The sequence below is a fragment of the Cryptomeria japonica genome, chromosome 8 (genome assembly GCF_030272615.1).
Source record: "Cryptomeria japonica chromosome 8, Sugi_1.0, whole genome shotgun sequence".
NCBI lineage: Eukaryota > Viridiplantae > Streptophyta > Pinopsida > Cupressales > Cupressaceae > Cryptomeria > Cryptomeria japonica.
In genome coordinates this window covers 129,931,632-129,955,626 of record NC_081412.1, presented here as the reverse complement: position 1 = coordinate 129,955,626, position 23,995 = coordinate 129,931,632, and the positions used below count along the sequence as shown (strand labels likewise).

The 23,995-nt window shown below is 32.8% G+C and overlaps 1 protein-coding gene across 1 annotated transcript; it reads left to right on the top strand.

Annotated features, from left to right (window-relative positions):
* Positions 1-15,460: 15,460 nt before the first annotated feature.
* On the top strand, positions 15,461-18,260 carry LOC131041623 (cysteine protease XCP2). The gene is made up of 5 exons (XM_057974761.2): positions 15,461-16,055; positions 16,406-16,638; positions 16,964-17,104; positions 17,205-17,669; positions 17,923-18,260. Exons 1-5 carry the CDS (start codon positions 15,605-15,607, stop codon positions 17,995-17,997), a joined length of 1,365 nt encoding a protein of 454 aa, XP_057830744.2. The 5' UTR covers positions 15,461-15,604; the 3' UTR covers positions 17,998-18,260.
* The last annotated feature ends 5,735 nt before the right edge of the window (positions 18,261-23,995 follow it).

Genomic DNA, 23,995 nt, shown 5'->3' with positions numbered 1-23,995 from the left:
AATGGATAACCACTTCCATAAGCAAGAAACAGAGTTTCATTCTAGTGACCATCTCGATTCAGGACATGGTGGTTAAATACACGGAGAAGGGTCCCAAACAAAAGAAGTTCAAAACAACTGCCAGATTGGATTCTGATGAAGAGACTGGGAGGTGGGTTGCCGAAATTGCTTCTTACAAACCCAAAGATGAGAATAAGGAGGTAAATGCAGAGGACTTTGAGATTACCAAAGTGGAGCTCAGGAACATGAGTAGGGATTCGAATAATCACCTTTTCCAAGTATCGGCTAAGAAAATGCTCACCAAGTCAGAAAAAGATGGGCAGGAGAAAAGAGAGCTGAAGCAGCATATCAAAATTCTTGCTCAATTCATTGATAGTATAGGTTGTTTTGGAGCACTTCCCTTATCACATGCTTCAGAAAGTTTTGACCCTACTATGCCAGAGAACCAGAAACTGATGGGTCAAGTTCAGCGGGCCAAAAGCATCATGGGGGCTGTGTAGAAATGGATTGAAGGAGTGATTAAAGATGGTGAAAAATATATCACAAGCTCCAGGAAGTTATGTGACGAGATGCAAAGCCTCATTGCAGAGATTTAGAATCAGATTGTGCCATGGGAAAAAGAAGAGCATAAATGGGAAAATGTCTTGCCTATGCTCACCAAGATAGAAGAGTACAGAGCCACCAAATTTTTAGCAGAAAACTCAATCAAGTTGGTAACTGATGAGTGCCAACTCTTCGTATTGAAGAAGGCTATAATGTGGCGGGTACTCACATTCAAGTCTGTGATTTCTGATGTCAAGGCTTCTGTTTATGAGCTTCAGGATCTTCAGTGTAGCTTGGTTAATGACAATAAAGTGGTTAATCCAGACTACGATTGGCAACTGGGACTTTGTGGGCTGAACACGCAGGACGCAATAAAGGCTTTTAGGCTGCACATGGAGAAAGTTAAAGCCAAAGCCAATTTCACTCCCGAAGATATAACACAAGTTGCCCGAATTGAATCCATGACATTTATCGGTAACGATCAATTACCTAAGCATGCCGAGAAAATGGTGAAGCACAGGTGGGACAAAGAAGCCGCAAAAGCAAAGATCAACTCCATGAAAAATCCAAGCCAGTCTATAATTTAGGAGCTTGCAATTGCCTACGATGCCCAGAAAAGTGGAGGAGGAGAAAATGATGATGGAGAAGAAGCGTAGCATGATGATAATGCTCTATTTTTATTTTGTGTTTTTCATAATCTTGCAAATGACTTCGGGACATCTGTCCCTAAAATACTTTGTTAGTTTTTATAATTGTTTCGGAGGAGGTCAGGTTTTGAGGGAGACCTCCTCTGTTCTTTAAAGCTACTATAAATTAGATTAAGATAGATAGAGAGGGGGTTAGAATAAGTGACTTAGATTTTGTTTTTAGAAGTTTTGTTTTTGTTGGAAAAGAAGTCATTAGTTTTCTGAATCTGAAATTGGAAAGAACTTATACGTGTATTATTGTGTCTTTGTTGTATGAAATACACATATATATAAAGATAATATGCATTTTGGGGAGGAAAAATCTTTGATTTTTGAATCCGTGGAGTGGTATTTCTTTGCAAATATTAATCCAATTAAATGGTTGTGATTATCTTTCTAATGGTAGATGTTGTTATTAATCTGGGGCTCCTATCTATGTTGTTTTAAAAGATAAATATTTGAAAAGAGATTTTATTTCTCTTACCTTTTTTTATGAAGTGTTGAATCGGTGTTTTTGAACTTTGTTTTGATCACTTTTGATCTCCATGTCGAAGCATTTTGAAGAATAGTTTCCCTAAAATATTTGCAAACTAGTAGCCTCTCATTTAAGAATGAAGTAGGTAGCCTTATGTGCTTTCAGGTTAAAAGCATACCAGTTTAATTTAATTAGATTATTCCCTGAATAACTAATGGAGGGAGTTGTACCTATCAAAAATTCAGAGGGAAGTGGTGTATGTCACACTTACCCAACTGTTTAGTTGAACTTTTGTCTTTCAAAGATGGCGACAGAGTTTGAAACAATTTAATTAGAAGAAAGGAAAAAATTTGTTCACTAACATAATTTAAAATTCCTTTTTATCAATATCTATAGGCATGTGAGGTGTACACAAAAAGGAAGGTTTGGGAATAATTATCTTGCATTCTTCAATCCCTTACTCTTGATGTAATCATAATTGTGGGAGACTTTAATGCTATTCTTTCTAATTCAAACAAGTCTAAGGGTTTGAGTAGACTCATTAATCCTAATTGGACTTCATTGATTTTATTAATAAAATAGTATCTAGGATATCAATCACAAAAATAGCTTGTATGGTTGGACAAATCAAATCCTGGGTTTTCCCTACATAGCTAAAACATTTGATAGATTATTATGAAACAATTATTTGATAAAGTTTCAAATTGAATGTATCTGCCATATTTTATCCATACGTATATCAAATCATTTCCCTATATATGTGATGAAGTAACACCCACTAGATTTTGATTCAAGTTCGAAAACCTATGATGCAGAGATCCCAAGTTCTTTAATTTTCTATAAATATGGTGGAAAGAGGCCCCTACACAAAAAGGATCAAAGATTTTTTTTCTTTTGAAGAATATTAGTTTTGTTGATAATTATTTCAAATTGCATATGATAGAAAAGAAGGGACAAAATAAAAACGCAAATACAATGAAATGATCCTTATACCTTACTCTCTATTATAACTCTACTTGAGGAAGAAGGGAATGTTCATGCACCCAATAAGCTTGAGAAGCGTTTAAGAGCCTCCAAGTATCCTCTTGATATGGTGATAGTGGAATGTGGGTGTTTATAATTTGACCTAAAACATAGCTTTAAATGGAGAGTGTTGTTGATTTTGATTCGAAGAGGATTGGATTTATAGATTTCTTGGATGAGAGATGGACAATCAAGATTTGATTTCAAGATCAAAGTTGGAGTATTCTTGAGGGGTTAGGGTTGAGGGATTTCCAAGTGGCATCATTGGATTGATGCACTTGAGAGAGATGGATTGAGGAAATATCAAGGGTTAGGATTCACTTAACCAAATTTAATGGAGGATGAGTCCTCTCACACATGTGTGAGATTGTATGAGGAAGAGGGACCAAGGACAAGTATCTTCTCACACATGCAATACACCTTGGAAAGAGAAAAGGTGGCATGTATCTCATATTGAATGTGTGAGAGATCACATGGGAAGGGAGATGGATACATGTGATTTCTCACATGTTTGTGAGAGTCATGTGGGCTAAATGAAAGATAAGGATTTTCTTCATCAAATGAATGGGCAAGATTCTATTTTAGCTTTTTAAGATAAGTGGGTTTATAAGTGTAATTAATTAAATTAATTATAAATATGTATATGTAAGGGATCATCTTTATTAATTAATTCATTTTAACTAGCTAATTAGATTTAAAGTGGAAAAGGGGAAAAGTTTTAAAAAGAGGTAAATGCTTTTGACTCAAATTTATGAATTGGTAAGGTCACAAACAAGAGACCTCATCCTCAACATAATACTCAACAATAATATTCCAATAGGTTTTGAACCTTGGTGGAAATAATAACAACACCACATTTAAACCATCACACCATGCCAATACCAACAAGTGGAAAGGGGAATTGAATAAATAATTTGCATTTATGAATTCTTGTGTTTTAGGACTATAAGGTTGAATTTAATTAAATAAATATAAATTTATCTTATTAAAGGTGATGATAGGATAAGAGATTAATTAATTATATAAATGATTATTTAATTAATACCTGGGATAGTGTAAAGTTTTATGTGGTTAGGTGTGGACAACTTCAGGTGTCTACAAAAATATTGAAATAAATAACATTTATGAAAAACATATTTCAAGAAAAGGAAAAAGTTTAAGTAGATATGACAAAACTTGATAAATAAACTATGGAATATGGGATGGACCAAGAGGTCTACAATAAATAAAATTCCTTATAGAGGAACATGTCAAGATATTAACGCAAAAACTATCTATTGGAGACAAATTTCCAAAGAAATGTGGCTAAAGGAGGGGGATGAGCACTAAATATTTCCACAACTCAACCAAAATCAAGAGTTCTATAATAGTGTAACGCATATTATAATTGTTGATGGCATTGAAATCATTGATTATTGTAAGAAAATAAATAAGGAAGTGGTTAGATACTTTCATAATCTCATCAACAATTGAAATGGGTCCAATCTACACTCAAAAGCTTTCTCTTCAATGTATTCACAATATTGTAAATTATTAACATAAAAAAAATTTGTAGCCCCTTCACTAAGAAAGAGATCAATGTAGTATAGGCTTAACTCTATCCAGATAAAGCCCATAGCTTGAATGGATTCATAGTTGGTTTCTTCCATGAGTTGTGGAGAATTTTTGGTGGGGAAGTTTAGGGTGTAGCAGAAGAATTGAGGACCTTAATAATACCTTCACAACTTGAATCTCAAAGAAGAATACTATTGAATCCTTTGATGGTGTTCAACCAATATCACTATCCTATACTACATATAAGATCGTCATCAAACCTACATAAAGTAGGATCAAATTATCCCTCGTCGATCTAAATGTGGAAGAACATAGTTGTTTTATTCTTGGTAAATCAATCATGAATGGCATGATTATTCTCATGGAGCTATCCATTCAATAACTAAAACTCAAAGAAGTCTAGTATGCTAGTAAAATTGGACATAAATAAAGCATATGATAATGTGGACTAACACTTCTTGATAAATAGTTTGGGAGGATTTGATTTTTAAAAAAATGGTTGCATTGGATTTTCAATTTCATCTTAAGCCCAAGATATTTCATACTAGTTTTAACACTAATGTTTGCACTCTTGCTAAGCTATCAACTCATCAACCTAGTGAAATATGGAATCACTTCTAGGTTATGGTTTACCTATGGTGTAAATGAACCTCCAAAGAGGGTTGGTCCCCTTGTGTATCACCTAAATCTTAAATCTAAACTACTAATTTGATGAGAAAAGGGTAATAAATGACTTAAAAATGAAGTTATAAGACTATAGTGGTGAACACTGGAACTGGAATTATTTATGATTGTTGTTTATGACACACAATGATTCAAAAAGAACATTGAATTATATATATCATTTTTGAAAAAAAAAAAAGAAGAATTTTTAGAAACTTAATAGCTCTATACATTTATTACAAAATCTACAACCTAAATATGAGTGTGCTTTTCTTTCCTATAGGTGTTTAACTACGATATATTTTAAATATTTTCAATATGAAACAAAATAAAGTACATGCATCATTTATCAACACATAATAGAATGATACATATTGAAGAAAATTTTGATTTTTTATATAAAAAAAGTGTCCTTACAAAAAAATGTTTGAAACTATATATTGTAGCTTAAAATTTGAAGTACAAAGTGTGTTTTTCAAAACGCAAACTAGAAAACTAATTTACAGTGTTGATTATACTTTAAAAAATTGACTTGAAAAATTAGAAAGAACTAAGTAAAATTCTAACCTAGGCATCCTTTATCTCCTTCCAAATATAAGAGAATATAAATTAAATGCTAAAAGACAAAGTCCCCCTACCTTGTGCGCTTAGGAAGAGTATTGCTGATGTGATTCCAATATCTTTGTAGAGTGTTTGGACTACTCCTAAACATCTGGATGGTCTTCAAATTGAATCAAAAACTCTAAAAATGCCACCTATACTTGCTCATCCAGCCCTTATATTCTTTCCCCATCCTCTCAACCTACTCAGTTGCCCCTCCAAGGATATAATACATGTGTTCCTCTTGATTTTGGAGCTGAAAAGGACTTGAGGTCAGATAGAAAAGGAATGGGGCATTTAAGACCTCTCTAACTGCTCCAAACTAATTTATTATGACATATAAATATCTCTATAATGAATTCATACCTCTAAGAAGTCTTTATTCGTGTCAAAATGCCTTTTGTCTATGTGCTTGTAATGCCCACCAAAATACCCTAGAGAAATATAACCAACTAACATGCAAATAGAGATTTTTTTTTTAAACATCACTAACCAATGCAACACCTATAACTAAAATAATCAAATGCATTAAACATCCAACTACTAGATATGCATGAATTCAACCTAAAGCATAGTCACATGAACACATAATGCAAGGAAAAATAAATACAACTCATCAATTAATATTACCTAGGGTATCTCAACACCATTACTTAAAGTAACACTATGAACATGACATCATATTTACGATCATAATCCAATACAATTTAACATTTCTTTCTACCATTTACTTCTTACAACATCATAAGAGAACATCCATTAATTTAACTATCAAGATTACATTCAATTACGGCACAAATTCCATTAATTCCCTTGGATTTATTTTAAGAGCACCAATCCAACTGTTCCTATTTCCCATTTTCTCATTCATTAACATGACATCATTAGTCCATTGCAAGCATCACCTACCACATGTCTAACCATTTCCATAAATAATAATTAACCACTCACATCAACATAATACTAAATGTGAAGCCATATCCAAGAGACAAATGCAATAAGGAATAACTTCTTTCCAACTAAGAACATGAACTATATCCCATCCAAGACTTATCCAAGGCATCTTTTATTCAACCATGATACCAATTCCTTATTTCTACAAATGTTCACTATCCAAGATACAACATAAATTCTAAAAGAATTACAACAACATATCCTATTACAAGAATCATGATCACAACCTATTACATCATTTCTATTACATATGAATACAAGATCCTTTTACAACATGATACATAGTTCTCAATCTACAAATACAACAATCTCATGATTCCTACTAATGTAAATGCCACATGAATCATAATACATAAATCTGTTCCAAGAATCCATCCATAAGTTGAAGAGATTAAGAAACCACATCCACGCACAACAGCATCCAATGAAGAACATCCCAATGGAAGAAGGCATCAAACCACTTGACCATATGGAACCAATAAGGAACCACCCTCATGCTACAGAGAATGACACAAGGTCCCACACACACTCTAGACCTATATGTTGTAAGGTGAGACTTGTGTATTGTTATCTTACAAAGTGAAAATGATGTAATTATTTCAACAAGTGAAGCATTCATGAGTAACCATTTTGTAGGTAATTCCCTTATAGTTTACTCAACTAGAAGAAGATAGTTCTAAGGATTGCAATAATAGTTTGTTACCATGATTATTGGCAATATTTATAACAATGATATATGATACGAATTGTCATTTCATGTCTAAGAAAGAATTTTGAAACATGATTCCTTTATGTTTGGTAATTATATATTAACGAATCTTGTATGATATGGTTTGGTATCTTGGCATATGTTTGTTATAATTATGAAGAATGGCGTACAACAATATGATTATGATATTTGATATCATTGAATCATATTATAGAAGGAAATTGTTTTGAGCCTTGACAAGTCTTTGCTTGATTGTTGATTATGCCATTAAACATAATATCTACGTGTGGAATTGATTTTATGGTGTTGGTAATTGTTGGTATACGATTGGGTGACAAAGGAACTTGAATTTTATTTGATTTAACATTAGGAGGTATTAAGGTCAATTGAGATAAATAAATATTCAACTTGGTATCTTACTTGTGTCAGTATGAGAATATAATTATTATAAATATATTCACTAATACAAGTGTGCATTTCATAACTAGAGGTGAATTTGAATGTGGATCTAAAGAACAAATATAACTCCTTAATTGTCCTACTAGGTTTGTGTGAAGGCTCAAATTGGTGATTACTTTGGCTTTGTAAGTATTAAGAGTTATATGATGATAGTGACATTATGATTGTTAGAATAAAGAGATTTTTTTGTTGGTAGGTAATCAATTAGCTTTTGTGTTACTGAGAAGAGTCTATAAGGGTTCTAGCATGTTGGTTTTGATTATGAATCAAAATGGTGGACATGTATAAATTGAGATATTAGTGTTCTTTATTGGAAGTTCCTTAGTACATTTTTTGCTAAATTGTGAACATAGTTGGGTTTTTAACCTATTGTTACGCATTATTAATTGATGGGAACCATTAAAAGAATTCCTTGAGGGTTACACTTGTTAATGAGTGTGACAAAATGATTATTCCTAGTATTTCTATAGGATATCTTAACCTAGGAAGTTCAAGTTCTCATTCAAATAGTTGAATTCCTAGGAGAACTCCATAGAACTTCAGTCCCATTTAGAAGTGGGTATATAGGAAATTCCTAGGTGAAGGTTTGCTTTGTGATCCAAGTCCATAGGGAAGGGGTTTGGAGAATTGCTCCAAGCTTGAGGGAGTTCCTAAACTTGATCAACCTTCCTTATTTAGTATGCTTCAACTAAAGGTTGAATTGTGCATCAAATGTCTATGAAACCGCCTTTCTAATTAATATATCTCCATTACATAGATTTGAGCCAATAAATGGAAACTTGCTATCATCAAGATTACCTACTTTGAGGATTGTGGTATTTGGCTTTCCAAAATATACTATGATCTTAGATGGAATTTCAGAGACATTGTCATCATGTTCTATCTTGATGTATGTGAGAATGTCTCGAAACTTATCTAAACAAATAATTAAATCTATGTATAACATTATGATATAGTGTTTTAGCTCGGTGATAAGTATAGGAATGTATAGTTTAGCTTTAAGACACTAGGGAAGTCTATCCTTCCAAGAAATAAGCACATGATAAATTTGACTATGACATGGCTTTGAATGGATTAATAAAATTTGCTTGTTTGGTGTGAACAATTCTTATTAACTATGGATGGTCTACTTGCTCTAAATATGTACATGAATTTTTGTTGAGTTTAAAGATGTATTTTGTTATGAGCACCTTTACCATATATAAGCAATTAATAATAAGTATTACCAAATATGGCAGTTATTTTTGCCTTTATATTTGTTGGGTGGATAATAGTATGCTAAATTTAATGATTAGTACTACACAAAATATTATGTACTCATAAGTAGAATATTGTATGGGTTTGATATCTATCTAATAAAAAAATTTAGTAGTGATTGGATGAAGTGAATGAATTTGATTACTTTATGAGTTGGTACTTGTTTATGTATATGTGTTTGGATAGAAACCAACTCGTGAACCTGTTCAATGTGTTGATTGAGTGTTGGTAATTTGACCTCTAGACCTATAGGACCTTGTGCATAGATTTATGAATCACTTTAGGTAGCATATAAATACGTCAATTTGACTATTATTTATGAATCCTTGTGATATTCGGATAATGTGTATTGAGTTATAAGATGACCCCACATGTTAGAACTGAGTTTTATATATGTGTAAATATTAGGTTGTCACCAATACCATGCATGTGATGAATGTCCAATGCTATCCACCACATCTTAAGGATTAAGGTTGGTTGTTATTAGTAGCATATAGGTAAAATATGTTAGGAGTTGTTCATGATAAGATGTAGACATGGTTTAGCCAATTGTCACTAGTATCATGCAAATGACAAATCTCAAGAGCTAATTACCATATCTTGAGGATTAGTTGGGTATCATCAATAATATAAGCGATGGATACCATGAGCTACCCATTTTATGATCAAGCTTAGATAGCTTTTTCCATTATCATGCAAGTAATATATGCCAAGAGCTATCCTATACTAGGTTGGATTAACTTTCACTAGTGGCATGGAGGTGATATATTTAGGGTCCATTGACTTTAATGATTTAATAGAGTAGAAATATTATTAACGGTCTTATGTGTTGTATGTTGCTACACTTACACCTTTGCTAGTGATGATTGAAAGTGGTATAGGATTCTTTCTTGTCTTTAAATTTGGTAGTAAACTGAAAAAATATGGAACCCCTGGTGTAGCCTAAGATGCATTGACATTTTTCTAGTTGAGACGTAATTAAAGGGTAGGTGTTAGTGAATTAGGCTATGATGACATGAATGCAATAGGGTCTCATCCACTTCCTATTGTTGATTGGTCACTATGTGTGTGTTTCAATTACTATGTATTTGTGTGAAAATTACCTCATTTGTTGTGCATGTTTATACTTATGCCCTTGCCAGTTGTTACACCCCATTGTGATATTACTATTTACAGTTACTTGTTTTAGTTAAAATGCTTTGACACATGAATATGTTTTGAATATATTTATATTGATTAGGAATCAAATGATTGATTATGCAATCAATATGATATTTTGAATATGAAATATATGATGTATATATATGTTTTAATAACAACTGACTATTGTTGTGATGTGCTAAGTTGGATGCAGGAAATGAACAAGCCTTCGAACGGGAGGAAGAGTATCACTTAAGAGAGGAATTTGGTTCGGTAATCTTATATATGTACCTTATTGAGCTATCACACACTCACAACCTAGTTGGTCAAGTTGAGTTAAATTAGTTGGGTAGTGGTAAGTGTAGACACCTAAAAATGTCTCATTGATCGTGTACTAATTATTCCTCTAATTGATTAAATAATTATTTAATTAAGTTAATTAATCTTATTCTTCTAATTTCATATTTCCTCATCATCTTACTAATTATTCTATTTCCTATTCTTTCATCATTTAATCATTTTAACCATTTTCTACTGTTAATTAAATATTTATTATTTAATTAATTCTGATTAATTCCCCATTTTAAATAATCTTTATTATTTAAATAAATTAATTTTCAATTTCTATCTCTAATCAATTAATCATTCAAACCTTTTCTAAATAATAATTAAATGTTTATTATTTAATTAATTGTGATTTTAATCCTTTAATTTAAATAATCTTTATTATTGAATTAAATTCCATTTCTAAATAATTAAATAGTTTCTTTAAATTATTTAATTAACTAATTAATTCTTCAATTCCAAATCCCCAAATTCTAATTTCATTTAATTTCAAATTCTTCTAATTTCTTCTAATTTCAATCACATGTGCATGATTTCAAAAATCGAATTGAAAATCAAAGTCAACTTCTAAATATATTCAAATACTAAATTGAATTTAAAATAAATTCAATTATTTGAATTAAATCTCATGCAAGGATTAAATTGAAAATCTAAGTTAAAGTGCAAGCACATACTAAATTAATTAATTCAATCAATTAATTAATTAAATCAATTATCTCTCCAATCCCTATTTCCATCTTTTAGTTAGCTTTTTCTAAATAAAGCTTTCTTTGTCATCCTCTTTATTTCCTTCAATCATTCTTTTTCTTCTTTCAGTTAGCTTTTTCTCAATCAGTTAACTCATTTAATCTATTCAATCTATTCAATTTGTTCCACCTTTCAATCAATCTTCTCCAAAAATCTATAAATTGAGCATTCAATCTCCATTTTCAGCAATCACGAACTTTGAATCTTTGTGTCAATTGCAGGTTGCCAGCGCGATATCTGAGAGCCACCATACCACAAAGAAGAGAAGAGCAATGGAAGTTATACGCAGTCATGGAATAGGGAGTTTCAATTGATTTATTTTATAATTCCTATTTCTTGTTATTGTGTTATTTCATTGTCTGTTTGTTTCAATTCTAATTAGGATAGGGATTCGTGATTTTCCCTTTCATTACTAGTTTGCTTTACACATTAGATGAATTCTCGAATGCGACAGTAAGTTGTTTTTTGTCGAATTGGTGATGATTTGTGATGTTTTATATGTCTTGGTTTGAATATCCTTGCTTGGAATGAATCTCTATGATAGGTTTAGATCTCTATGCTTTCATATCTATCTATCTATCTATATATTAATTGATAAATATATATATATATGGTTAGAATACACACACACATCGATCGATGAATATAAGTATTATTTGAATATTAAATAGTAGATTATATATGTGTTCGATATATATATAGTTTAATTGTTTTGAATTAATATTGTGTGTGTGTGTATTATCGGCTATTTTTTTATGAATTTCATGTATATCTTTTGACTCAGTCTATTCCCCATTGGCATGTCACAAATGCAAAGAAGGGAGGTATGGAAGGGGTGCCCACCATGGAAGGTGGCACACCCTACTCCAAAGGAGGGTGAAACGGTGATAAACTGCCACCTTCTCCTTTATGCATGCCATGGTAAGCGCTATGTGTGGGAAGCGCTACGTGCTTATCGACCACCCACGCCCTGCCCACGCCACCCACTTTATAAGGTAAGATGCTTAATGGGAATTGATACATTTGACCAAGCATCATTTAATAATGCAAATAAGCATGGGTAGACTTGGTCGATTAGTATGTGGAGATTAGAGATAGAAGTCTAAATTGTTTAGGTAATGTTTAATGATAACTAATCATTTTTTACTGAGTATAATATTAAGGATGATTTATAGTAGTATTTTGTAGGACTGTTTATGTGTCGACTTTGTAATGAGAAGAGAAGCCACATAGTTTTTGTGGTGGAGATGAGAGGGAGAGTGTTGGCAATTCAGAGAGCTTAATCATAGCATTAAGTCTCTCAAACTTATGTATAAATAGAGGAGCACTCTTGGAGCATAGATCATCTCATCACATCTCAACTTTTCATCTCCGTAATCTCTTTTCATTTTGCTTATTGTTCTTTGTTTCGTTGTTCTTCATTGAGTGAAGGGAATAGTTCAAGAATTGTGAGGGAGTAGGCTAGTTGCTATTATTGAAGGCTTGGGAATTTCTATGTTAGTGGATAAGTTGCGAAGCTAGCATAATTGGAGGAAGGAATCGGTATTGGTGGTAGCTATATTACAAGTATGAGGATTCTTCCTTTCTTTTATATTGAGATATATTATATGATATTGTGTGAGCTTAATTTAAGCAATGTTGAAATTGTGTTACTTGTAGTATATGCATTCTTGTGTTGATAGAAACTTGTTAATCTTTATGAATAGATTTATGTATGTGATAGCTAAGTTAGAACTATGCTATGATATGCTTCTTAGTAAACAGGAATGATTGATTTGGTTAATCTTGGGGTTAAGTCAATCCATGGATAGTATAAACCTAGTTAGTCATCTATTTATTAACCTTATGGGAATGATAAGGGAATAGAATAAAATGGTCAGTTTACCATATAGAGCAATGAAGTAGGTGGACATGTGGCTCTCACTCGAAGTAATGGGTGATGAATTTTTTGGCCAAAGTAATGTAGGTTGCCACTGTCTACATTGTCGGTTCACTGTGATCCGGGTTTACATACTAGATAGGGAACGTCATACATGTAGGTTACAACCAATGTATGGTAGCTCTAGTTATGTAGGACACAATACTGTGCTCATAAGGCTATTATTGTGAGGTCACCAAACCAAACTCTTTGTCGAAGGGTCGGGTCGCTTCTATTAGGAGAGACACAAGGGACTATAAATTTTTGGTTGGGTGGAAAAGCGCTTGAGTGATGCTCTTCCTCATGTAGTTGGCGACCGATATTTGAGGATGTATGCTAGCAAGGACATCTGGACCATTTGTATTACTTATGTATCATTAAGCTCATAGAAGCTTGTATGTATTCAAATATTCCTAAAGTAAATGGAAATTTGAAGAGAGAAATGTAAATGCTTTCATATGTTTATGAATATGATATTGTACATACTCTACAATGCAATGAAAAAGTTGAAATGAGTTTTATATCAAATATGGACCTTGATTATTGAAATGGGAATTGGAAATTTTGTATTACTTGTATTTTGGCAATGCATTTCTTTCACTTGTGGGTTAAAACTTTGCAAATCAAACGGGTAGAACAATGGGCATGTTACACCAGTAATGACAACTAGTATATGAGATGCTTATTTCTCATCATAGATGACAATCAATTGGGAAAAAGGATAGGTTCTACAGTATAGTATGGGATGCACCAACATTACTCTTTTTGGCTAAGATGTATTTAAGGGCTTATGTGTTAGGGAATCGATTATCACTTCTTTGTTAGGAATAAGGTATCATCTACCTTGTAAATCCTATGACATGGTTCCAACATCCTTGAAAAATGTCCTAAGATACTTAGGGTGTATTGGAAAATATCTTGTAATATAAATTCTCAATATTATTTGTAATACATTAATAAAGGGTGATAGGTTCTACTAGTAATGGTTAAGGTGGGTTGTGAACACAATTATTTAATATTGTTTTCCCCACATGTGAATCGCTAGAAGGATCTAAGCATGGTTTTCCACATTAAGACTATTTAATTTTATATTTGCATATAAGTTCAATATTTTCATGTTATAGTTGTTCAAGCCTTGTCTCTCATCCTTTGATTGGTTTATTGGATAGAGATTGAATTCACAACCTTTGGTATTAAATTTGTATATTTCTCAAAATTCTTTAATGCTAGGTGATCTCTATGTGAACAAGTGATGTTTAAGTTATTCACGTTGTGTATGTGTGGGGTGCATGAGATAGTCACATTATGTATATGCAATGCATTTATAAGCTATCATATTGTGTGTATATGATGTGTGCATGAGCTAGTCACCTGATATATAGGTGATCTATGAGTGAGCTAACCTTCATGTGTACTTGTAATGTATATAAGAGCTAATCACCTATGTATGTGTGCAACAAGCAAGAGCTAGTCATGTTGTGTATAGCTGATACATACTTGAGCTAATCACTATACAAACATGGGATGTTGGAACGATATGGTCCCTATGTAATTTGGTGTGTGTCGTAAACAAATATTGGCATGGAACTAACACTTGATTGGAATGTGTTTGTTGTCAATTTATTGTAATTAGATTAAATTGAAAGCATAAGCTTAATGGATAGTCATGGTTTAAAAGCGAGATCAAAGATCTCATATAAGAAGAGAGAAAATGAATTATCTTTATCATTGGTGTACGAACAACAAAGCCTCTAATTTTAAAAAAGATGCATAGATAGAGACATTACAAATAAATCCTTGAGATATAAGATTGGATTTAGATGATCCTAATATTTTGTAGGAGCTTACATATTAAATGTGAGCATCTAAAATATGACAAAAAGTTGATGCGGAGATTATCAACCTAAAGCTTATATATTGGATAAAGATTGTTTGGTTGATTAATTTAATTCTTGATATTAAACAAAATAGTAATAATCGAAGTGGTTATTACACCCATTCATAACACTCCAAAATGATTGATAGAGGCCATTTTGTTACAAGGAAATTGTCTCTTTTTAGCTCCCATTCAATCCCTATATGACTCTAAATCCCCTCCCTGGATTTTAATGTATGTTTTGCCACCCTGGTCTGGTTCATAACCCTTCCTTCAAAGCCAAGCAATTCTTTGGTTTTTAAGAGGTGTATGTCACCTACAGGAAGTAAATTTGAAGTCTTGTCTATGCCTTTGCTGTACTTCTACCTCTCTTCTCATTGAAAATATGGGCACAGAATTTAATTTAAAAAAAGATTTTCTATATTTTTGTTGGCCGAACAGACCCCACATTGCCAGCGAAATGCACAAGGCTCGTAACTTATAAAGCTCTCTCTTGGGACTGCCTTCATCAGGCTTGGACTTGGTTCATAATGTTTTGAGTTCTGGCTCTCATTTATGTCAACCCACATAAGCTTCTCATAACGAATTCATTTCAAACTTCGGAATTCAGCTTTAATTTGAGTTGAATCATACCAATTGATCGAAGTTATTCCAAATGGGTGGCACCATTTTTCCTGCTCTCTTCCTCTTGTACTGCTCAGTTTTCATCTCCTTGGCATCTGCAGAGGGCTTTGGATGGTCTTCCCGGGATTCCATCAATGAGGACAGAAAGATAGAGCTCTATGAATCATGGCTTGTAAAATACAACAAGGCCTATAGCACTCTAGAAGAGAAGCAACAGAGATTTGAGATTTTCAAAGACAATTTGAGATTCATAGATGAAGTTAACCAGCAGAATTTAAGCTATTGGCTTGGCCTTAATGAATTCACTACTATGAGTCATGATGAATTCAAATCTACATTCCTTGGAACCAGACCTGATATGTCCAACCGAATTCGAGGTCATGATGAGCCATTTAGGTATGAACATGTTGGTGACCTTCCCGAGTCTGTGGATTGGAGGAAGCAGGGTGCAGTGACTGGAGTGAAGAATCAAGGCTCATGTGGTGAGTCAACTGGTCTAACGAAGAGCTTTGATACAAAATTTACTAGATAAGATCCAAGAATTAATAGAACCAGCTATATTTCAATCTTTGTCTTGAATCCTAAGTGTATTGAGCTCACATATGTAGTCAATGACAATAATAATGCAGGGAACTTAACTACAATAAATACAGTATAATCTTCAGCATTTTTTATGTCTTTATTCACATCTTCTATTGCAGTTTAGGCCTCTGCATATTTATTGCAGTACTGGTTCTCCAAATCAATGTAAAATGGTAAAATGCGGATAGAATTTTTGTTCTAATGAGTTTTGACTCGTATTGGTTTTTGTATGGGTCTTGCATTTTTTCAGGGAGTTGTTGGGCTTTCTCCACAGTTGCTGCTGTGGAAGGCATTAATAAGATCGTGACTGGCAATCTGATATCCCTATCTGAGCAAGAGCTTGTAGATTGTGACAACTCTAATCAAGGTTGCAGTGGAGGAATCATGGATAATGCCTTCTCCTTCATCATTTCCAATGGTGGCATTGATGCAGAATCGGATTACCCTTACAAGAGCACAAAAACTAGTTGTGATAATAAAGAGGTATGTTCTCTTGTCTCAACCCCTTCCCCAACTCCTGATAAAAACCATTTTTTGACCTGTCAGTTATTGAACACAAAAATACATATATTCGTGCAATTACATTAGCTCTTACATTGAAACATTCAACACAAAGCTTAGTGAATTCATTTTTTTATCCAAACTTATTGGAATATTCATCTAGGCAATTTTCATGTCCTTTGGATCCAGATAGCCTAGAGAACCTTACAGAGTTACCTCAGCTCGCCTTATTGATTGTATATTTTTTCCCTGAGGATTCATTTCAGATATTCTATTGAATCTATATATGTCATTATACATGTTACAGATGAAATCCAGTATTGTTTCAATTGATGGTTATGAGGACGTGCCTCAAAACAATGAGGAAGCACTTATAAAAGCTTTAGCAAACCAGCCCCTTAGTGTGGCAATCCAGGCCTCTGGAAGAGCCTTTCAATTTTACAAGGGGGTAAGGACATGCTTTTTTGTCATGATTAACTCTACTACTCTATTTACATTCCTTCCTATCTATATAATCAAGAATTTCATGTGGGCTTGTGTTATTGAAGGGTGTATTCTCAGGACCATGTGGAAGCAACTTGGATCATGGAGTTGCAGCTGTTGGGTATGGCAGTGACAATGGCAAGGACTTCATAATTGTAAAAAATTCATGGGGTCCTCACTGGGGAGAAAATGGATACATCAGACTGCAGAGGGGCAATGGCAAGAAAGAGGGAATGTGTGGGCTTTACAAGATGGCTTCATTCCCTGTCAAGTCTGCACCAAATCCCCCCAAGCCTTCCCCATCTCCACCACAACCATCACCATCTCCACCTCATCCCTCGCCATCAATCTGTGATGAGACATATTCTTGCACATCAGGAACAACCTGCTGCTGTATGTACCCAATGGGTGGCACCTGCTTCATGTGGGGATGTTGCCCAGTGCCTTCTGCTGTTTGTTGTTCTGATAATAAACACTGCTGCCCACAGGATAGCCCCATCTGTGACCTTAAAGCTGGTAGCTGTCTCAAGGTAATGAATGAACAATTAATATGTTGACTGAATACATTTTTTCTATTCTTTGAGCTTTCTACATCTTGATGGTGGATCACAGAATGTGATCCAAAACGTTGATGAAAAAATTAGACAATCAAATTTAAAAATAAGCAACAAAAAACATTATGGATTGTGGAAAATTGATATCTTTAATTGACTTAATACATTTCAGTAAGAAAATGTTTTAGTAGAAAACTTATACAATTGTTATTGTTGTTTGGATTAACAGAGCCCCAAGGATGCATTTGGTGTGAAGATGATGTCTATGATTCCTGCTGTAATACAACCCCAGTTTGAAGCATGAAGGGGAGAAAAATCTGAATACTTGAATTCTACTAGATTTAGTCAGCTGATGATACCTTAAAAGTTGCTTGAAAATTTTGTTTATGATTTTTTTTCTTGCTGATGATCCATTTTACAGGACATGAACCTATGTGGTCTTGTCTTAACTTCATATATTTTAGCATTTGTTATTCATCCCAAACTCTCAAGTTTATCTCTAGGTGTTCAACACTATCTTCAATTTAACAAGTAAATTTGAATAAATTCAGATAAAAAACTTCTGCCATTTTGAGTGTAAAATCTATTTTGAAAGTCTACTTTCCGTTTAAAATAGATTTTGAAAGTTTCTATGTTGCTTATAATTAACTAAATATTTGTTGAGAAGATTGTATTAAAGAGAATAAGGTGAAGTTCGACTAATTACATCATATGAATTCTAGATTATAGATTAAATATTTTGAGACTTATTTTTTAGTATGTCAGATATTTATGTTAATTTGTTAAGTATATAACTATTTGTTAAATAAGAGAAGTATTATAAAAAAGTGCAAAAATTAAAAAAATATATCTTAGAAAAAAAAAACTAAAATGAGAAGATACAAATCAGTCATTTATAGTTTAATGAAAATAAATGACTGCTTTAATTTTTTTATGAAGATCTATTTTATTTTTCATAGGAATATATAATTTTAATATCTATTATATTACACACATTTACCTATAAATAATTAAGCAAATACATGAAAAAAAGACACAAAATTATATATTTACTTAATACAAACATAATTTTTAATATAATTATTTTATTTTATTTATTTATTTTTTATTTGAAGAATTATTTTTGGTAATACATATGTTTTGATTTTATTTTGAAAAGAATATGCATACTTTATAATTATATATTACTTTTGATTTTACTTATAGAAAACCCACTATTCATTACTTATTGTGGGTTATTTTAGTTTGCCTCTTTTATGGCTTCAAATTGTATCAACCCAATAGTTCCTACTAGAGTTGATGGTTTGGTAGTTCTTGACAATGGCTTTGTTGAACAAGTCACCTTAGATGTTTGTGCCCAAGGTCTTCCACGAGGCAAAAATTTGATCTTCTTACCAATTTTGTTTTATCAATTCAAATTTGATAATGCTTGTAAACAAGTAGAACACTTTACTTTAATAGGTTATTTGTTGGGAGAACTCCCCAAAAAAGCATGCTTGGAGAGTGGATCAACAAGCATTGGGCCTTGTGGGATCCAACTTGATATGGTCCAAAACCTTATTAAGGATTTTTTCTCTTTCATTTTGTTGAAGCTAGCTATGCAAATATTATCCTTAAACATGGCTTGTGGTATGTTTGTGTGTCCCTCTTAGATTTATGACCTTGGTCTTGAGACTTTTCAATCTGAGATTAAGAGGTTCTTTGTGTGCTTGCCTAGCTAGAATTCTCAAGGTTACATTTACCTTGCTGAATTTTTTTGACCACTATTGTTGCCTTGCATAGTAAAGTCATTTGCATTGAGCATGAAAGATTATATTTGGCTCATCTACAAAAGCATGTGTATGTGGATATTGATCTCTTTAAAGATTTGAAATAGTTTCTATATATACAAATTGGTCATGTACACTACACCCAACACGTTCTTTACCTCAACTTGCAAAATACTTATTTTCAATGTCAATCCTTTGATCATCAGATGAGGGATTTCCTTTTAGTCTATCCTCACAGTAATCTTTCTTCTTGACCTATCGGGGCTCCCCCTTTAAAAATGATGAAGGCTGGGACATAGTTAGGAACCATAAAAAATGAAATCCCAATTGATGAAACTTAAGCCAGAATTTTAGCTAATGTTGATAACCCAAATGTTAAGTTGCAAACAAGGGTGTCTTCAAATCCTCAAGAAAAGGGGAAAGAGGTAGCTCCCTCTAAGGGTGAGCCTTCAACTCAGCATTATGTCATGGCTAACATTTGTGCTATCCTCATAGTCAGAGAATAATATTCAGTCTTCTTCCTCTCGTGGGTGCTTGTGTTCTTATTGTAGTCTATTGGGGTGTTTGGAGGAAGGATAATTTATTATGAAAAAAGGAGGATGGAAATTTATAACATTTAATTAGAAATGAAATTTTGCATAATAGTTATTCCTCCCTTGAAGAGTCAGATAGTGATGACATGCCTCTTGACTCTTGTTAGTCAATTTTGTCTCATAGAATATTTTGAGATCATATATGTTGATTTTCCCAGGTTTTATTGGATGTATTTTAATGTATATATCTGATTCAATCCGATACTTGCATTCTTGGAATTCTATGTGTTCTCAAATTGAATAACATTATACTATATATATATATATATATATATTCCTTTGGAGAGGCATGTCCTTGAACGGACATGTCTCTCCTTTAATTATAATAATTTAATCAATATTATAATGTTTCATCAATCAATTATTAATTTAGAATAATATAATAGATTAATATTGAATATTAAATTTTATATGATTAATAATAATATAATAATATAACATAATAATATATTATTATTAATCAACATATATTATATGTATTCTAAATGATCATTCAACTGAAGCTACAAACATTAACACTCCCTCTTAGCTAGGGAGGATGATCAGGCAGAATGTGTAGTGATCTCCCATGTCAACACTTATGGCCCTCACCATAGCTACAAAAAACATAATTAACACTCCCTCTTAGCTAGGGAAGATAAAATCAATGCAAATGCATTAAGTCTAGATTAATTATGGAATAGAGAAAATATTATCTCATTGTGATATCAGGAAGTATGGTATAAACAAGAATATCAAGGCACATGATATTCACCATAACTCAAAAATATCATCTCATGATATTGGGAGTATTTGCATCAACCATATGATGCTCATCACAGGGGACCATAGTCTCAAGGTGTGAATTTGCCTTCGTCGGCAATTCTATTCACAAGCTCTTGCGTGGATTGCCTCTGTCGGTGATTCTATCCATAAGCTCTTGTGTGGATTGCCTTAGTCGATGATTCTATCCATGAGCTCTCACATGGATTGCCTCAGTCGGCGATTCTATCCACAAGCTCTTACGTGGATTGCCTCAGTAGGCGATTCTATCCATGAGCTCTCACGTGGATTGCCTCAGTCGGCGATTCTATCCATAAGCTCTTATGTGGATTGCCTCAGTCAGCAATTCTATCCATGAGCTCTCACGTGGATTGCCTCAGTCGGCGATTCTATCCACAAGCTCTTATGTGGATTGCCTTAGTCGGCGATTTTATCCATGAGCTCTCACGTGGATTGCCTCAGTCGGTGATTCTATCCACAAGCTCTTAATTGGATTGTCTCAGTCGGCCATTCTATCCACAAGCTCTTACATGGATTGCCTCAGTCGGCGATTCTATCCGCGAGCTCTCATGTGGATTGCCTTTGTCGATGATTCTATCCACAAGCTCAAGTTATTGTAAGATCGTCACCTTCCAATAACCTCAAAAATATAAGTGGAAATCATTTGGAAGTCGTCACTTCCTTATGATTTACATAGGGCCCATAAGGCATTAAATAATTTCATTAGTATAATAATCAATTGAATCAAATTTTACCTCATAAGTGTTTCACCTTTAATAGTGAAAATCCCTCTCAATCACTATGATCGAAATTGTCACAAGTTGACTAAACCATCTGCTCCCTCTGAAGCTCAAGTTCTTGTATCAACCTCTTGTCCTCTTTTGAAATGTCAGACTCCCTCTGCATCTGGTCTCAATCATCAATTTGTTTATAAGCATCAATTTATTTCTCCCTTTAATTCAATTTTATTGTGCTTTCATCCTGAAGGTATGTTAGAGAGAGATTACAAATAGCTCATAAACTAAATTATCTCGAATAGAAATACCAATGATAGAAGCATACAAGATTTTACTACCCAATATTATAGCATAAATTACAAACTCAATAATTCATGTGCATTAATTAAACATAGAATACTTATCTTAATTTTAAAAAATTTCCTTTCATAAGGTGAGCCCATATAAGAAATATCACGCATGAATCATCTCTCATCATAATTACCTTTGAATGATGTAGAACATTTTCATAATTTTGATCAACACTTTCATTCTGATCTGCCACACACAGTCGTTAATAACTTTTTCAATTTACCAAATTTATCCAATCTCTTCGGTGAGATGTTAGAAAATATAATTACAAACATTTCCTCCAAGTTATATCCAGATCCAACGGTTAAAAAAAATTGGTTAAAAAAAAAGTTATGACATTTTTCCCAAAACTGCTAACCCTAGGTAGGGTTTCAAGTGACCTGCACCAAAGTCGTCATATCTTGCACAAAACTGAATCAAATTTGATGAGATAAACATATTTGAAAACTAGAAACACCGATCTTTCCATCCATATATTATAGTCCTCATTTTGAGGCCAACCAAGGGCTGTACAATGGCATATTTCAGACTGAAAATTCTAAAAAAACTGAATTCTCCAACCCTCTCCAACCTCCAAATTAAACTTCACAGGCCTGAGCTCTAATACCATGTTGATTTTCCCAGGTTTTATTGGATGTATTTTAATGTATATATCTGATTTAATTTGATACTTGCATTCTTGGAATTCTATGTGTTCTCAAATTGAATAACATTATACTATATATATTCCTTTAGAGAGGCATGTCCTTGAACGGACATGTCTCTCCTTTAATTATAATAATTTAATCAATATTATAATGTTTCATCAATCAATTATTAATTTAGAATAATATAATAGATTAATATTGAATAGTAAATTTTATATGATTAATAATAATATAATAATATAACATAATAATATATTATTATTAATCAACATATATTATATGTATTCTAAATGATCATTCAACTGAAGCTACAAACATTAACAGTATATATCTCCTCAATAAGTAAGCAATGAGAGATGCTCATAAAAAACTTGCAACTTTGAATATCATCTACTTACAAGAGGTTAAAATTATTGGATTCTTAGTTTTTGTATCTTGTCATATTGTTTGGCCAACTATTTCATTTTTTTGTAGCAATCAATGACACGAGATGTGGTGGGTTCATCACCTTTCTCTCTCCTATGTTTCTCCCACATTTGGTCAATCATGGATGTGACACCACCAATTGAGTGATTTGGAGCTTTTTAAATATAAAGTATTTATTTGACATTATAAATATTGATGCTTCTAATGATGTTGTGGAGCAATCAATTTTGTGATGGTGGATCGCTAATTCAATGCTTTCTACAACTTGGGTCATGTGTGGAGACTAAAATAAGGGCGAGATGACATATGATAAAGATGTGTCTCTACTTTTGCATTGGATAGTTAGCAAAAGGGAGGCCTAGAACTACATGTGCAATAAATTAGGCCTTTTTTATCCCAATATGGGACACCACCACAATCATATATTGGTTTGCAAGGAATAATTTTTGTTTTGGCCCTAATAAAGATTTCAAATGTCTTGATCATGCTATGAGTTCTACTTAGTCCTTGTTCTCTTTTCCCAACTATTTTCATCTTTTGGTTGAACCTTTGTTGGAATTCACTCTATTTTATCATTGTCCTATTAGGTTTAACATTGAGCAAAAAATTGCTCTTCCAAAGGCTACCAACTTATAATTTTTTTAATACATGTTTTTTGACTCGATAGCACATGTTGCATCATATGTATTAGAAATAGAACCTAGAGGTTATGCATTCTCCAGTAATTAGGTGGAATTCTTAGTGGAATGGGGCCATCAAGTGTACTTCTCACTTCCTTCATATCTATGTGTTGGTTAACATATTTGCTTTTCCTTTAATATTTATATATTTTAAAATGATGACTCATGCATACCCCTCATGAAAAACAAAATGAACCAACAATTGGGTGAACCGAGTTTTGGTTTACCCTCTGCCTAAAAGTGCAGCTCCTCGTAAGATTTTCAATGAATTTTTATGCAAATAACTCAAAAAGAGACACACTTTTCACCAAAAAGTGAGAAAGGCATTCACATTCAA

What these genes read in the sequence shown, in the direction of transcription:
- LOC131041623 (XM_057974761.2), top strand. Translation starts at nt 15,605, where the DNA reads ATGGGTGGCACCATTTTTCCTGCTCTCTTCCTCTTGTACTGCTCAGTT. An exon ending in GAAGAATCAAGGCTCATGTG is followed by an intron (nt 16,056 to 16,405) that starts GTGAGTCAACTG and finishes GCATTTTTTCAG; the next exon opens with GGAGTTGTTGGGCTTTCTCC. An exon ending in CTAGTTGTGATAATAAAGAG is followed by an intron (nt 16,639 to 16,963) that starts GTATGTTCTCTT and finishes TACATGTTACAG; the next exon opens with ATGAAATCCAGTATTGTTTC.